The sequence below is a fragment of the Monodon monoceros genome, unplaced genomic scaffold (genome assembly GCF_005190385.1).
Source record: "Monodon monoceros isolate NGI ecotype Baffin Bay Population unplaced genomic scaffold, NGI_Narwhal_1 Super_Scaffold_8, whole genome shotgun sequence".
Classification (NCBI taxonomy): Eukaryota; Metazoa; Chordata; class Mammalia; order Artiodactyla; family Monodontidae; genus Monodon; species Monodon monoceros.
In genome coordinates this window covers 11,134,611-11,150,979 of record NW_021703785.1, presented here as the reverse complement: position 1 = coordinate 11,150,979, position 16,369 = coordinate 11,134,611, and the positions used below count along the sequence as shown (strand labels likewise).

The window sequence follows — 16,369 nt, the reverse complement described above, 5'->3', positions numbered from 1 at the left end:
CCTGAACAATTTTTAAAACTGATTACCGGGGCTTCCCTGGTGGCGCAGTGGTTGGGAGTCCACCTGCCGATGCAGGGGACACGGGTTCATGCCCTGGTCCGGGAGGATCCCACGTGCCGCGGAGCGGTTGGGTCCGTGAGCCATGGCCGCTGAGCCTGTGCGTCTGGAGCCTGTGCTCCGCAACGGGAGAGGCCACAACGGTGAGAGGCCCGCGTATAGAAAAGAAAAACAAAAAAAACAAACTGATTACCAATTTCTATTCCTTCTTGAGTTTTGGCAAGTTATATTTTTCTAGAAAATTGTCTATTTCATCAAAGTTGTTAGCACAAATAAAGTATTCTTATTTAATATCTGTCATTATGTTCCTTGTGTTATTCCTAATATAATTTGTGCTTCTTTCTCTGTCATTTCACTAAGCATCAGGTTTATTCATTTTATTTGACTTTTTCAACAGTCAGCATTGGGTTTTCATTGATTCCTTCTGTTGTGTCTCTGTTTCCCGCTTTATTAACATTTGCTCTGTACTTCATTCTTACCAATTTCTTTAGACCATTGTTACCTTCTCTAACTTCTTAAATTGTATTTAACTGTTTAATTTTCAGTCTTCATTTTCTTTAAGCTCAATATTTTAAAATTACATCAACTACTTAATTATATCCCACAAGCTTTGATTGGTAGTAGTCTCGATTTTGTTCACTTTTAGATATCTTCTAACTTCCATTATGATTTTTCATTTTTGATCTCAAGTGTGTGCATTTTTGTTTGTTTTATATTAATTATAATTTTGATATTTATTTTTAGTTGCGTTGTAGTCAGAGAATATAGTCTGTATAATATTTATGTTTTGGTATTTGCAGATACTTTATATAGGACTTAGTGCACTGTCACTTTTTTAATAAATAATTTACTTATAACAGAAAAGAATGTATATTCTCTAAAAATTGAGTGCAGGCTATATATGTCCATCTAGACAAACTTGTTATTTATGTTCTATATTGTTATTAATTGTCTGTCTGCTTGATCTATCAGTATATGCTAAAAATTAAATATATGTCTAGATGTTTCCACTTCACTTGTAAATTTGTTAAATTTTACTTTCTGTATTTTGATGCTGTAATGTTATATATAAATAATATCAATGTATTTTAGTGGTTTTATCCCTAATAATGCCTCTTTTGCCCTTGAGGTCTGTTTATTTGACATGAATATAGCAACATCAGTTTGCTTTAATATTTCTTTTTCCATCTCTTTACATCAACTTGTCTATGTCTTTATATTTTCAGTTTGTCTATTGTTGGGTTGGGGGGAATGGGAGAGATTTCAAAACTGACAGTCTCAGCCTTTCGGCTTGTGAGTTTGTCAATGTATATTTAGTGTGATCATTAATATATTTGAATTTATTTCTACCAGTATCTCTCCAGAACAGTTTTGCATAATATCTCTATTTTTAGTTTCCCTATTTTTTAAAAAAACTATCTTTTTTTTTATAGTGTCCTATTCTTTTTTTTTAACTCCTTCTGTATCTCAGTCATCTTAAAACTTCTAATTTTATAGCTTTTCTCAGAATGTTGTAAATTTGAGTCCTTGGGGATCTAATCCTCCTATTTATTGTACACACTGACTCCTGCTCATGATGGGTGTTTTCCTCATGGGTTTTGTAGTTTGGGGTCCGAGTCTTCCCCCACTGGAGCTGTATCTGTGAATCCCATCTAATTCATCTAATTCCAGGATGAGAGAGTGTCTCTCCAGAATAACTTTAGATTTGCCTCTGCTTGGCTCCTTAGGTGTATCCATCTCCAATCCCAGAACGAATTTTATGTACTTTTCGATGGGTTCTTAGAGCAGATATGTGGTGTAACTTGAACCCCAAATTTCCCTGCAGTTCTCACCTCTCAGGCAGACCGAGATTTCTGCTCCCTCCCCCAGGAAAATCTGCTCTTTGGTTGGTTTTTTTCTCATCCTCTCTCACTGGGGGTGCTGCCATTTGAGGTTGTGCCTTTAAGGAGGTAGTGAGCTTAAAGTCACTGCCTCTTTCAGACCCGAGGCCTCCTCGCCTGAACCCAAATAGGTGATAAAACCCAAGTAGCGGGCTTCCCTGGTGGCGCAGTGGTTGAGAGTCCGCCTGCCGATGCAGGGGACGCGGGTTCGTGCCCCGGTCCGGGAGGATCCCGCATGCCGCGGAGCGGCTGGGCTCGTGAGCCATGGCCGCTGGGCCTGCATGTCCGGAGCCTGTGCTCCGCAACGGGAGAGGCCACAACAGTGAGAGGCCCGCGTACCGCAAAAAAAAAAAAAAAAAAAAACCCAAGTAGCTCTGGATTAGCAGGATGTGCTCCCCCTCGCACCATATCATCTCTTCTTTACTGCCCTGGTTTTCCAGAGCTTGTTTCTGGCACCTTGGGGCCTCCGTCTTCCCTTTATGTTCAGCTATGCATATGAAATATTTTTAAATTTTATCTAGCATGTTTAGGTATTATAATTTTCCTGTATTATAATAGGAAAAATTTTAGGTTTTCTTAGTCTCTAAATCTTCCAGAACTAGAAGACGTCCAGAAACAGATTTAAGTTGATAAATTTAAAAGGTGGCATATAGGTAAAAAACGTCAAGTTTTTAAAAGCATCGTGCAGTGCTTTTAAAAAGCGGTGCATGCGGTGGAGGAGGCTGCCTGTCTAGCCACATAGTGGCTTTTTTTCATTGATGACATAGAAAAGGCAAGAAATGACATCGCCACCAATGTGAAGTTATCCATAAAGCCACCCAGAGGACAGGTGTGAACCTCTTGTCCCTGTGTAAGGTTTACCTTCACATTCCCGAGCCTGTCCCCCAACCTGGGTTTTATCTCCACCTGCAGTCTCTCTCCGTGGACCTTGCTCAGAATTTACTCAAATTTTAAAAAAGAACAAGAACAGGGAGAAGAGGAGCTGGAGGAGAAAGGGGGAGAAGCAACATCTTAAAGAGCTGCTGAAGGAAGCTCCAGGTTTCTGGTTGCCTGCCCTGAATTAGCCTCCACTCACGTCTTCCTGAGTCCAGCGGAGTTGGGACAGTGTCGGTGGGGACACCACGGGGCTGAGGTTAGGAGTGACTGCACGTGTCTTCCACTGCTTTCTGGAGTCAAATTGCACAAATCCCTTTGGCAGTACCTGCTACCTTCTTTTCTGTCTGTGCACCTACTGCAGGCTGCCGATTTCAGCCTGTTGATTCAGCTTGCACACAGCAGGTCCATCGGACATTTTATTTCCAGTCTGCAGCTGTGACTGCATTGCAAGAGAAAGCTCTTTAGTGCGTTACCATGTTTCTGCTCCTCCCCTGTCTGATCGCTGTGCATTGATCTCTTTTTAGGGAGGAATGATCAACTGGAACCGTCTTTTCCCTCCTCTACGTCAGCGACGAAACGTAAACTATCAGGATGGTCGGCAGTCTGAGCAACAAGCGTCCCCTCCTCTAGAGGTTTCGGAGGAGCAGGTAATCAGTAACACCTGGTACTTACCCTAAACCCATGCTTCACACTCCAAGCAGTTTTGGTGAACGAGACTTGAAAGAAATCAAGCATATAAGTACGAAGATTTTGGTATCAGGTAAACCACCTGGTATCAGGTAAACCAGTGATAGATACTTGGGCCCTTTATTGGCTACTGTGGTTCTTATGAGTTTGAGGAAGGCATAATTTGAAAAAAAATGCATTGTGATCGCTTATTTTTAAATCTGTGATATTTCATGTTTACTGAAGTTGGTTCACTACGCAGGCTGGGAGAGAAGGAGGCAGAAGGACAGGGAGCTTCTCTGTTCGTATGGTTTTCACTTAGGAACCAAGTTAATGTTTTACATACTGAAAAAGCAGATCAGCAATGGGGACAATCATAAAGCTAAAAAGAAACTGAAATAAGTGTTCCAGCTGTATCTTAAGTGAATAATATAATCAAAAGGGAGAGGGAAAATTAATTTCGGTAACTTTTGAACATAATATGCCCTCTTAGAAAAAAGAAAAGAACTGCAAACCTCAAACTCTTCATGGGTTTATCTTTCTTGGTGGTATGAGTACAGCAATTCTGAAATTATATTGTATGTATTGTAGATTAGAGGAAACAAGGAAATAGGATGATCTAAAGGGACAGGATGTACGCAGCTTAATCTCAGGTGGCTCAGGAAAAATAAATGGGAGTGTGTGTGTGTGTGTGTGTGTGTGTGTGTGTAGACAGAAAGCAACTGTGGCAAAGTAATGATTGGTGAATGTGGATGAAGAGTAATTGGGTTCTTTGTGCTCTTCTTGAAATTTTTCTAGAAGTTTGTAATTATTTCACACTGGAAAGTTTCTGAAAACCTAAGCTAGTAGGTTGAGAGCACTTCAGTAACAACCCTTTTAAATTTCATACTGCAAATGTTGCTTTCTTCTCATTAAAGCAAATCAAGGTCAGTGTTTCACAGCGAGTCACCCCACGCACTTTCCCCATCCCCTGTTCCCAGAGCCAACAAAAGCCAGTCCGACCCAAGGCATTCGGTCTCTGTGGCAAAGCTGTATGTATCCTGACTTTTTCTGGAACTCAGGAGGGGCTTCTGGGCAGGGCCCCCACTGGCACCTCTGGGTTAGGCCACCACAAGTGAGAGAAACCAATGGAATATGCCTGACGAGCTGACCCAACCCCTCACCCTTAACTTCTCAGCTCAGACTCATCCTTTGAGCAGCTCGTTAGGGTTGAGAGATGGATTAAGGAGCCTATAGTTCTCTTCCACCTCCATTAGTGAATTTCCAAAAAACTGTTAGCCCCACGATTAGAAAATAAAGCCGAGTAACTCAGCATTTGTAAGGCATTTATAATAACAGATTAAAAAATAAACTAATACTCTCAAATTCAGTTGAAAAGAAAGTTCTGTTATATTACTGTTTCCTTGAGAACCCAGGTCACATCCCTCACAACAGAACAGCCGTTGACGATAGAAAGTATTTAAAGGTGAAATAGTTCTTAGTTTTGACACTTGAGGGAAAAAAACTGTCAAAAAATGATAACAAGGTGAATGTGTGTAACTGAAGTCTTTAGGGTTGTTTTTTTTTTTTAATGAATCATTCTCCTTGATCCTCCCAGAATGACGAGAGCGAGGTTAACACGATGTCGGTATCAGTTCTAAATATCATTTACTTCTTCTTGGCTCTGTTATGAAAAGATGTAAATACGTGAGAGGTTGTTTTTAACATGCTTCCTTATTCATTGCCTTTTCTAAATCTTGTCTTTTCTATTTCTTGATTATCCCGAAATGGCCTTACAGACTGCCCCGCATTAAGACACGGAGGTCCCCCTCAACATTATCTCCGTAGACCCTCAGTAGTTTTTGTGGTAGGTGCTCAAGAGACTGTAAAAGAGAAGGATGTTGTTCTTAGCTCAAGACATTTACAGTAACGCTTACAAGTGTATAGTTACATATAATCTCTTGGTTAGTTGGAGGCTAGACACTGTCTAAAATATTATTTGGGGCTCCCTTGGTGGCACAGTGGTTGGGAATCCGCCTAACAATGCAGGGGATGCGGGTTCGGGCCCTGGTCCGGGAGGATCCCACGTGCCATAGAGCAGCTGGGCCCGTTCGCCACAACTGCTGAGGCTGCGCTCTGGAGCCCATACTCCACGGCGGGAGGGGCCCCCCCAGGGAGAGGCCCCACGCACCACGACAAGGGGTGACCCCCGCTCATGGCAACTGGAGAAAGCCCACGCGCAGCGACGAGGACCCAATGCGGGCAAAAATACTTAAATAAATAAATTTATTTTTTTTAAAAATTATTTGTTAGTAACATTAAGATAGTTTGAATTAACAAAACCTTTTTATGCTTAATTTTTCAATTAGATGTGCTGTACTTTATTTAAACATCAGTCATGTGATTTAAATGCATTTAAGAAACTTAGTAATTTTCTAAACCAAGGAAAAGAGAAATGATTATTTGAGTTTTTTCTGATGTGAGCAAATACTTCAGGAATTTTAGTGAGAGTTATTAAAGATAGGAAATGTAGTCCATCTATTTTGAAAACAAAGAATATTATAAGAAAGAATGTGCATCCCCCATTAAGTCTAGTAAGACTCTAACATACGGCCATAGAAATGTTTGCCACCTTTTCTACTATCGCTATTAAGTTTCTGGATTTTTAGTTCTTCACGATGCACTCCTACTATTTTTCAACAAGCACCTTTGCCAGTTCATCACCCCTTGCAGATGCCACCCCAAACCCTACTAGTATCTTAAAAATAAGTGTATGCATTACTGCGTTTCTGTCTCTTTTTATCTTTTTCTTCTTAACCAAGGATTTTCATATTACACCCATGCGCAAAATTAACAAATAATGAAATTTTGTCATATTGGCCTCATTTTTTTTGTTTTAAATCAAAAGGGAGAAAAGCTTCCCAAGTTTGTCTCTCTTGAGCCCTCCCCAAGCTTAGAAGGTGTCCCTTCGGTTTAGGCTTAATGGGACGCACAGGTGAAATCGGACAAGGAAGTTAAACAGGACTAACTGAGCCAATGCTGGCATTTAACGAAAGGAGGACAAACATGGACTTCACAAATGTTGACTTCCTCACTTCCAGTCACGTCTTTCCTTCCTTGTAGTCAGCCAGCAGTTATCAGCTGTCCGCTCTGCCCAGTCTAACTACTGGGCTAGGTTCTTGAACTACGGAGGTAGGTAAGGCAAGCGATTCCTGCCTGCACGTGGTGCAGAGCCCAGTGTGGAGCCAGGCTCAGGGGCAGTTCTTGCCAACTGTAATCAAATCTTCCGATGCTGCTGAAGGATTGCCAGTGTGGGAGGGTGGGGGGCAGTGCTCTTTGTAAAGATGTGGCCTGGTGAAAAGCCTCAGATCTGGGGAAGCACAGGTGGGTGAGGTTGGAGCGGAGAGTGACTGCTGGGGCAGGGGCCTCATGTGGGGAAGAAGTAGGGAGGCTTCCCAGTGATCCTCAGCAGGACATGGACCTCTGCTTCCGTGCTGTAGGCATTAAGGAATGATACAGGATTTTAAACAGGGAATCCCAGTGTTGGATTTCCCTGGAGGGTGGACTCGATGTGAAAGAAGGGGCATGTTATGCTCATAACCACATATGTAATGTCTTCCATCCCTGCCCAGGGGACATGTTACAGTGCAGGTGCTTTGGAGACTCTTGCCCACTCGAGATATGGTACCACTTCGTACGTTTATAATACGTGAGACCCGTCGTGTGGATTCCATTCATGTCCTCTGAAATATCCGTTGGCCCAAAAGAGATGGCACACAGACCCTCGCAGTCATAGCGGATAAGTAGTGAAATGTATTCAGTATGAGAGAATCTGAATCTCGGTGAGTCTCTCTCCTCATCTCTGGGGTCCTCACCACTGCCTCTGAGAAACCTGTCTAAACTCCAAAATGCTCACCTTATGAAAACTTAGTGCTTCTGCTCTGAGTATCTGGACCACAGTAAGTTGGGTGTTGGTATAGAGACGCCCATGTCATCTGGTTCCCTGGCGGACGGTGAGCTCCATGAGGGCCAGTAGCATCTCTGCCGTGTTTCCCTCCTGACACAGAGCCTGACACACAGCAGGTGCCCCAGTGGCGGTTAGAGCAGGGCTGAACGTGAAGGTGCGGTTGGAGGGCTTCTTTTTCAAAAGAACAATTTTTTTCACTTAAAAATGTGTTAGAGGGTGGTCCTTCGTCAGACCTTTCCACCTCTAATCTCTAGTGCTAGTGTTAGAACATGTTATCCATTAGAATGAAATATTGAGTGGCAGTCAAATAAACCAACTTTCGGGGGTGCCTAATTCTGCTGAGTACTGAAAGATGCAAGCAAACGAGCCCCCCCAGCCTGTAGCCAGGGCCGTCTCAGGACTAAACCCTGAAGCAAGCAGGAGAGTAAAAAGATGAGGGGCCGCTGAGCCACCTGCGGCCGGGCGGGAGCGTAAGATAAGCAGGTCCAGTCCACTCAGCCAACCGTGGGATCACAGGGGTTCAGCAGTTCCAAGGAGGAGAGAGGGGGTCAGCTGATAGGGAATGAGGGTGGCACTGACCCACAGGGGTCTGGCATTGAGCTTGCCCTGACTGGTGACAAATGACAGCTATAATGAGGGCAGAGAAGGGCAAGCCTACCTCCCAGGGCCTCTCTGGGGTCACTCCTCCCGGCAGGGTGCACACATGGCCTGGGAAGCGGCCAGCCACCACGGGCAGCCCACAGGGGACTGGTCGGGACTACCTTTCAGGTGGACGTTGTTTTCTGCAAGAGTCAGAATTTGGGAAGTAAGAACCCCAAAAACGATTTGTTTCTGACACCCTTAGCTAAAGGGAAGTTAAAGAAAACCACAGTCTTCTTTGAACAAAACAAGCAAAGGAGTGTTTCAAACTGAGAGGAATTACTATAAATCTCATTGGAATGAATGTCCTACTTCACTTGTGTCAAAGAGTAGTAGAGTGTTAAAGTGGGGTTTTATTCATTTTCTTGAGTAAGAATTACCTTGAGGTAGTAGGGGCACAAGTTCCAACCACAGAGGACCACGACGGTGATTCTCGGTGTCCACCACGGGGGCTGCAGCTCTCTGCTGCGGCCCTTACCGTCCTGGCTATGCGCTGCTGAGCCCCCGAGGAAGGGCAGCAGTGGGAGGGAGGCACAGCCCCCTGCCTGGCTGCGGCCGCCCCAGCCAGCGCTGTCCTCTGCAGGATGATGGGGCAGCAAGGAAATGCCGTCGGAACCCCTCTCTCTGTCCTTCTTCCAGTTTTCTGATTGTTATCCTCATACCCACACCCGAGCGTGCCATTTCATTTTTTGTAGATGTTTACAGTTTTGGACACTAAGGGAAACCTACAGATGTCCTTTCTTCCTGTGCTTGTTCAGTTTTTAAATAGCGTTAACACTGTTTCTACTTTGTGAGCTTTCTCATCTGGTCAAAGTACCAGGTCATCCAGCAGTGAAAATCCTCTGATCACACTCGTCTTCTCACCCCTGAAGAAATGCAAAAGGTTCCAAAGCCAGCTTCAGGCAAAGGGCTGTGATGCCCACTCAGCCACCGCCTGCACAGAACAGCCAACATCCTTTTCAGCGGAGACCTGTGAAGAACCCAGCTCAGCTGTCAAAGCCAGTGACGGCACGTGTGGTTGTGTTTCTGAAGAGAGAATGAACCCCGAGGAAGCCTTGTGTGCAGAGAACGCATTTCTCCTCACACCAGACATCAGCCCCTCGGGCGCGGCCTGGCCAGCGCTTTTCCCTCGGGGCCGCAGTGCCACGGCTGCTCTGCTCTGTGTGTGCAGCAACCTGTGCTCAGCATCTCCTGGATTTCGGACCAGACTCGGGAGTCGGTGGAGAGAGAACTCCAGTACAGTTGGAAGCTGTGGCCGGCAGCCCCGCCCGGTACCAGCACCGGGGCGAGGCTCACACGGCATCAGCTCCAGGTTATGAATCGTGAATTGCCATACAGGTGGATTTGTTCCTCTCGGCTGGGTGCAAAGGAGCAGCCAGGCGTTAGCTATGCTTGAAGTACTAGAGGTGACAGAGGTGACAGCGAGTGTAGCATTTGCCACACTGTTCACCGTCACTGAGAGCGGCCACATCGTTGGCCCGTGGCATCATGTCCGTGGGTGACAGAGGCAAGGCAGGCAGAGCTGCCCACCCCCTCACTGGCCACGTTCACTCCACTAAAGATAGTGGTCCTTAACCGGAAGTGACTGGAATAAACATCGTAAAAGGTCGTTTCCGTCCAGGAGTGTATGAAATAGCCTGGCCACAGTACCCAGACCAGTGAGGTGGTCTCTCCCTGTTGACGCACATCCAGCGGGTCCCCGAGTGCCACTCAGTGTGAAATGACCCCAAGGAAAGGCAAGAGTGTGGATTCTGATTATTGAACGGCAAAACTCATGTGTCACGTGTGGCAGGAGCCTGAAATAGATTATCGAGGAGATGCTTGTGAGAGGTAAAGAGCCTTGTGGTCTGAAGGCACCAAACTGATCCTGTTGACACAGGATGCCACCAAGACGTGCACTTCTTGCCACGTTGGGAGAGATGGTAGTGACATTGCAACAGATAATAATATGAAGGTTGAAACTGGTTAAAATTCAAGAAACCTGTTGATGGGCCGCTTGGCTAGAAAGGGGAGGGCTGGTGAGTGCTGGGCCCTGCCTTTGCCCTTGAATGCTTGGCATTTTAACTGGAGTGACTTGAGTTGTAGAGCTTAGCAAGTGCGCTCATCAGATCCGGGGATGGTAGAGTCTGAGGGAGCTAGCACAGGAAACAACAGAATTTAAGCTGACGGTGGTTGTGGTTGGCTAGAAAACGATCAGAGGAAGTTCGACAGAGATGCTCCCAATCCCTGGAAGAACAGATACAAACTTACTCGGAGGCCCAGCTTGAGCGCATTTCACTCAGGGTTTGTAGCAGGCCTGCTAACTCACCACCCCAGGATGCTGTAGCTACACACTCGGGACATGTGTACACGCACACACGTGCATGCACACCCACTGTGCCAAGGGCTGGGATGGCACCGTCTAGCCGCCCTCCGCCCTGGGCAGACCACGCCAGCAGGGCCATACTCTGCAGCAGCACAAATGGACGAGCGCTGGAAGGGGAGGGGCAGGCTGGAAAGTGCTGGATTCTGAGACACAGGGATGAACGAAGGCAGCCAGGGCCCTTACAGTATGGTGGTAAGGAGAAGCTGTCGGCCCTGAGTCACAGCTGGGAGGAGCACAGGACAGCGGTCAGTGGGACCACGAGACCCCTACTCTGGGTTTCTCCTCGGCTGGGAAACGTGGGAAAGGGACACAGGCCGCGAGATCAGTGGGTAAAGACGAGTTAACCAGGCCAAAGGCAAAGGGGAGAGAGCCTCCCAGCAGAGGACACACCGGCAGCAAAGGTGGGAGACACGGAGCCACGCAGCCTGGGACGGACCAGGAGCTGCGTGCCTGCAGAGGTGGGGAGGCCACTCGAGCGCCTCGTGCAGAGAAGGGAATGGGGCTGTTTCCTGTGGCTTCAAAAGACAAATTAGGGCCTTTGAAGTCCCACGGGCGGTAACTAGTTAGACTCAGATTCGGCTCCCTTGAGGAAGAGCTTTGCATCCCGGCCAGTGCGTGAAGAAGTGTTCCTGAGACTCCCGAAAGGGCCACTTTTTCCCAGAGCGGGAGATGGAAGCAGGGATCCCTGCCGTTCTGCCCACGCCAGCAGTCAGTCGGTCCATTACCCCCCGGAAGTTGAGCTGGAAGTCGGCGGTCTCCTCCCCCAGGCCGGCCCTTAGGAGGCGTGTGTGGAGGTGGAGAACTGGAATGAGGTTCCTTAGAGGGAGGATCCTCGCTGTGTGGTTTTTTTTAATACTAGTCTCAACGATCCACTGATGAGGGATCAGAGCGTCAGTTTCAAAAAACACCAGCTAGAACCCCAGCTTCTGAAAAGTGGGCCGAGTCTCCTCCCAGCTGGTTAGCCTCTCCCTAAGGCCCCCTGAGGGACGAGGAGTCTGGGGTCTCAGTCACCCCTGCGGCCACCCGCTTGACCCGCCTGCCCTCGCCCTCCCGCGCACACCCCCCTCAGCTGGGGGGAAGGAGAGGCAGCGGGGCTCTGACCACTGGGGAGCCTCAGGGCATCGCGTTCTACCGGAAGGAAGGTTAGAAGTGGTGACTAAGTCCCCAGCCCCTTGTCAACTCACACCTCCCGGAAATCTCAACATTTGTAAGAGTATCACTTTTCACTATATATTATTGCAAATGTAGTATATTTCAAAATAAGTAAAAACAAAAAACACCACCACCTGCGGCTAGTCCAGGGCCATAAATGTTTTTATAATACATTTTAAAGTGGGAAAACAGGTTACGAATAAACTGTAGTAACACTGCCTGTTTTGACCTTGGAGACTGCCTGTATGTAAAAGTACAGGAAACCTCTACATTCACAGACTGGGATTTGTGGTCTTAAAGATGGAGGCCTCGACCTCCCTGCCCTCGGTGGCTTTAGCTGCCTCCTCCACCCCGTTCTGCCCGGGCTTCGCCCCCTCTGCCCAGCTGCTGCCCGCAGGCCGGCGGGGACTCCGGGGACGCTGCACCTGCCGTGAGACGCCGGGGGTGGGGTTGGGGGCGGGCTCCCCAAGGCCGTGCTCTGCCTGAGCCAAGCCAGGAACGCGAAGGCGCGTGTACCCTCGGAGCCCGCCAGCCTCAGGACGCCTGCGGCTCTTCCTCGGGAGTCAACTTCGACCCTGAAGGAGTGTGGCTGGTGCAGACCTGCTTCCCAGGCCCCGCGCCACAGCTCGGCCGCCCTCTGCTCATCCTGGCAGGTCACTGACCCTCAGAAGCCCCCTTCCTCGTCTCTAAAGTGAGGACTCAGTGAGGAAATGCACATTTATCGGCTGTATGTAGTGAGCACCGTAAAAGGTGAGCCGGTTGTAATTTTATAAGCATCAGATTCCACACTAAAATGAAAACCGGTTGTGTTGTTATTGCTCTTTAATCTGTCCTACGGAACTCACACGAGGAACGTTTTGGGGCTGGTGGGTCAGTGGCAGTGTTGTCAGCCTCATCAGGCTTTTCTGGTTTTGTTTCTGTTTTCAGGTTGCCCGGCTCATGGAGATGGGATTTTCCAGAGGTGACGCTTTGGAAGCCCTGAGAGCTTCAAATAATGACCTTAACGTGGCCACCAACTTCCTGCTGCAGCACTGACGGCCCCAGCGGGCAGCACAGGGGCCGGCGGGCTGCTGAGCATGGCAGTGCCGTCCCGCTACCGGCTCAGCCCCAGGGCCCGGCCTCTGGCGAGATGCCCTCGCTGTCCTCCTGAGCAAAGGGTGGTCCCCGCTGCTCCCTCCCTTAATTCCAAGATCATTACCATTAAATATCCATGATAAGTTTGCCATGAAGGAAGCATGTATTTTCTATCTTTATTTTTTTATGGAGTATTTTCCTTGGTTTGGAGAATTCATCTCCCATTCCTGATGTGTTTAAAATGCATTAAAATTACAGATTTCTGCAAGCAGTTGAACAGCACTCCAGATGGGAAATTACTGCTCTTGTCATATTCTTTTTACTATAATGCATCTTCCTACATTATATCTGATCATACGCGCCGGAAAGGGGACTGGTACTCAGAAAGGACCTGTCAAATTTTCTTTATGGACTTCTTTCATTGCTTTTTTTTTTTTTCCCCTCAAATTTGCTTTCAAACCCGGGTGGCAGTTCAGGGTCCCCACTCCCTAGGGATGAGCAGTTCATATCTGCCACACGCAGAGTTGGCCAGACCCGGCCAATGAAGGAGAGACAGGGAACTGAACCCTCTTCCACCTGTTCCAGCCCGCTCCAGTCTAGGGGATTTTTCCCGACTACTCCCTGCTTCCATTAAAAAATAATAAGGTACCGATTCGAGGTTCTGGAATACTCCAAGAAACTTAACAGGAGTTAATTTTGCTTAGAATATCCACAGTTAGCCACTCAGGCTAGGAGTAAAAATGGGACAAAGAGAAGAGTGGGCTCACTGGAGCAGTACGGGGCGTCCTAGCTGCAGGGCCAGCCCCTCTGGAGGCAGGTTCCGCCTGGCCCTGGGGTGATCGGATATCAGCCTGAGGCAGGGTAGACTGACCCCCACCGTGGGGAGGAGGGGGTGGCCGGAGAGATGAGCCTGAAAAGATCTAAAGCAAGATTTAAGGGAACTTGCAACTATTGTGTTCTGCAAAGCCAGCAGAAGTGTTGCAAACTGATGCAAATTTAGACATGCGTGGTACTTACAATAAAGTTTTTAATGTGTTTTACTTTTTGGTGTTTCTTTATTAGACTTACCTAAATAAAACTTTGTTCTAGTCTGTACTATTCTTTACAATCCAAACAAAAAAAATTTTTTTGTTTTTTATCAGACTGCTCGTCTTTCTTCAGAAGATTTGGGTGCTTTCTTTGAAGTGAGAGGAGTCCTTTGATTCCTTTAAGTAGGACTGGCCCTGTGAGGCCCCATTCTGAAGCTTGTTGGGGCCGTCAGGCTGCTCAGAATGGGGGCTGAGGTGAGTTTCTGGGAGCCTAGCTGGTCCCAAGCACAGGCCCTGACTTGATCCGAGTGTCCCCATCTCAGGTGTAAGGACAGTTGACAGTGATGGGACGTCCTTGACCACGGTCACTGGCAAGGCATGACTAGAGGGCCGAAGAGTGCGGATTTGTGTATGACCTCTGCAGCAAATCTAAACCCACCCTCTGGGCTTCCAGTGCAAAAAAGAGCGACCGTATCCAAAAATACACCATCTCCTGTGTTCCTTCTCACCTCCAGAGAGTGCCTAGTGAAGCAAAATCAAACTGGAGGCAAAATTCTCACTCGAGACTTTTCACTGCTTCTCTCTCAGAGGATGGGGAGCAGAGAGCCCGCTGTTGGGATCACAGGGTGAGGCGCAAAGAGGATTCACCACCCCAAGTTCTTGTTTGTTTTCTTGTCAGGATTCCCTCCTAAATGAGAGAGCCTTGTCCAGCTGAAAGGAGCCTCGGTGACCCTCGACTTCAGTCCTTTACTAGAAATCGAGGTCCGTACAGGTGGTGTGACCATTGGACATGCACCGACGGTGGCAGAGCCAGGACCCCTCAGGTTTGTCCTGGCTTCTTTCAATCTCTTCCAGTTCCCTGCGGCTGCCAAGGTCTCACCTTCCCAGTGGTGACCCATTATTTTAAATCCTTTTCCTGCAGCTTCCAGGCCGTTGTCCCCCTTCGTCTGTCACCACCCTCTAGGGCGTCCCTGACCCCACCCACACCCTTGCACACCCTCCACGTCTGACTTCACTCTCGGACCAGTTGCTGCAGTTCCCACCCCTGACCTGCTCTTGCTTCCTGCACATTTGACACAAGCGGCACCCACCGCCGGAGTGTGAGTTCCTGAGGACACCCACACCTCTTGTCAAGACACCCGGAAGTCTTTCAGGCTGATGGGACCCCTAAAGGACCCCATTTGCGTTCATGCATGGGGACACGTGCCGTAGGGGTGCATCAGCGAGCCACTCGGTCTGGTTTCCTAAGAAAAGATCATTTAGGCTTTTGATTTTGTGCAAAAGTTACCAGATTGGGCCTGATGTGCAAGTGAGCAGATTCCAGATTGTAAAATAAGAAAGAAGAAATTGTCCACAGTGAGCCACCCCTCCCCTTCCCAAATAAAGGAAACCCTGCCTTCGAAGTCCTGATTCATAAACCTAGACTGAGTTCGGATTCAAAAGGTAAACATTTTAGGGAACTTGAGCACCTGTGCTCCAGTCCCTCAGGCCCTGCCCAGGGCTGCTCCTGGAATCGGGTCACCCCTCCCACAGTTAGCATCTGTCCCTCTGGCTGCTCTAGAGCTGGGCTCTGATAGCCTGCTGGGAAATTCCAGCCCCACATGCAACCTGCAGGGGCAGTGGGAGGAGAGAAGGAAAGTTTCATGTGTTCCACCTCCAGACTTTCCCCTGGGGACTGTCCTGGCTGCCTGCCTCCTGCCCCACTACCCCCAGCTCCGACCATGTCAGGGCCACTGTGCGAGGCCAGGATTCCTCCTATGGGGCCAGAATTGTCTTTCCAAACCACTAAATGTCCCCAAAGCCAGGTCCACCCAGCTCTCCCCAACTACCCGGGGTTCCTGGGAAACCGCAGCTGCTCTCCTAACACTGTCAACATTCAAGGTAAGGTTGTTGACCCCCCAGACTTCGCTGGAGCCTTGGTGGTGATGCAGTGTCTCCCCGTGAGATTAAATTGGCATTAAGGTCAAGTCTCCTTTTCAAAAGTGGCCCGGTAGACTGGCCTTGATGGCTAAACAGCGGACTGGACTTGATGTCTTTCGGGGTCTTTAACCGGAGGCCCTGGGTTCCTGTGGTGCCGCCTCACAGCCTTTGTAAACCCCTTATTCTGAATTTAGCACTTGAGTTCAGTAGGAAGATTGTGGCTGTCAGGTAATCCCTGTGACGCTTCCCCCTCACTTCCAGGCCAAAGTTAAAGGGGAGGAGTTATCAGAAGGCCACAGGGACCCCAGGGGCGAAGGCCTGTGTTGTGGTGGGAAACGGGGTCCCAACTCCATGCTCCTCGGCCTCTCTGGTGCCCCTGCCCCTGCGGAGATGCACTGGGCCCCCTGGGTGGGCAGTGGGGGACCCGAGCCCAAGTGTCTGACTTTTCCGTCCTACAAGATTTCCATTTCATTTCTTCAGGGGACCGTGGTCAGTTTTGCTCTTTTGCTATTCTAAGAGCTGTGTGTGCGGAGTTTTTATTGTAAGATTATGCAGTGACGTTCCACAGAAGTACTGTGTTGTGTCTGAACATTGCTCAGCCTAGTACTTTCTGTGCAAATTTTGTAAAACCCTTATTTCGGCAGCCTGTACCTGACCCCAGCCTTTCCTGTGCATCAAGCCACCAGGGTCAGAGGTCCTTTCAAAACCCCCCAGTGGGCATGGAGGGTCAGGGCTCCCTCCTCAGCAGGCTGGGTCCTGTCCAGTT

At 48.2% G+C, this 16,369-nt stretch overlaps 1 protein-coding gene across 3 annotated transcripts in view; it reads left to right on the top strand.

Annotated features, from left to right (window-relative positions):
• Window positions 1-13,778, top strand: part of UBAC2 (UBA domain containing 2) — a 156,525-nt gene extending 142,747 nt beyond the window's left edge. The window contains exons 7-8 of one of the 3 annotated variants that reach the window (XM_029210298.1): window positions 3,338-3,460; window positions 12,509-13,778. In XM_029210298.1, coding sequence (XP_029066131.1) covers window positions 3,338-3,460; window positions 12,509-12,616 — 231 coding nt within the window. In that variant the 3' untranslated portion in view covers window positions 12,617-13,778. The remainder of the gene's footprint in view (window positions 1-3,337; window positions 3,461-12,508) is intronic. The other 2 variants (XM_029210296.1, XM_029210295.1) reach the window with 2 other exon arrangements.
• Window positions 13,779-16,369: the final 2,591 nt, after the last annotated feature.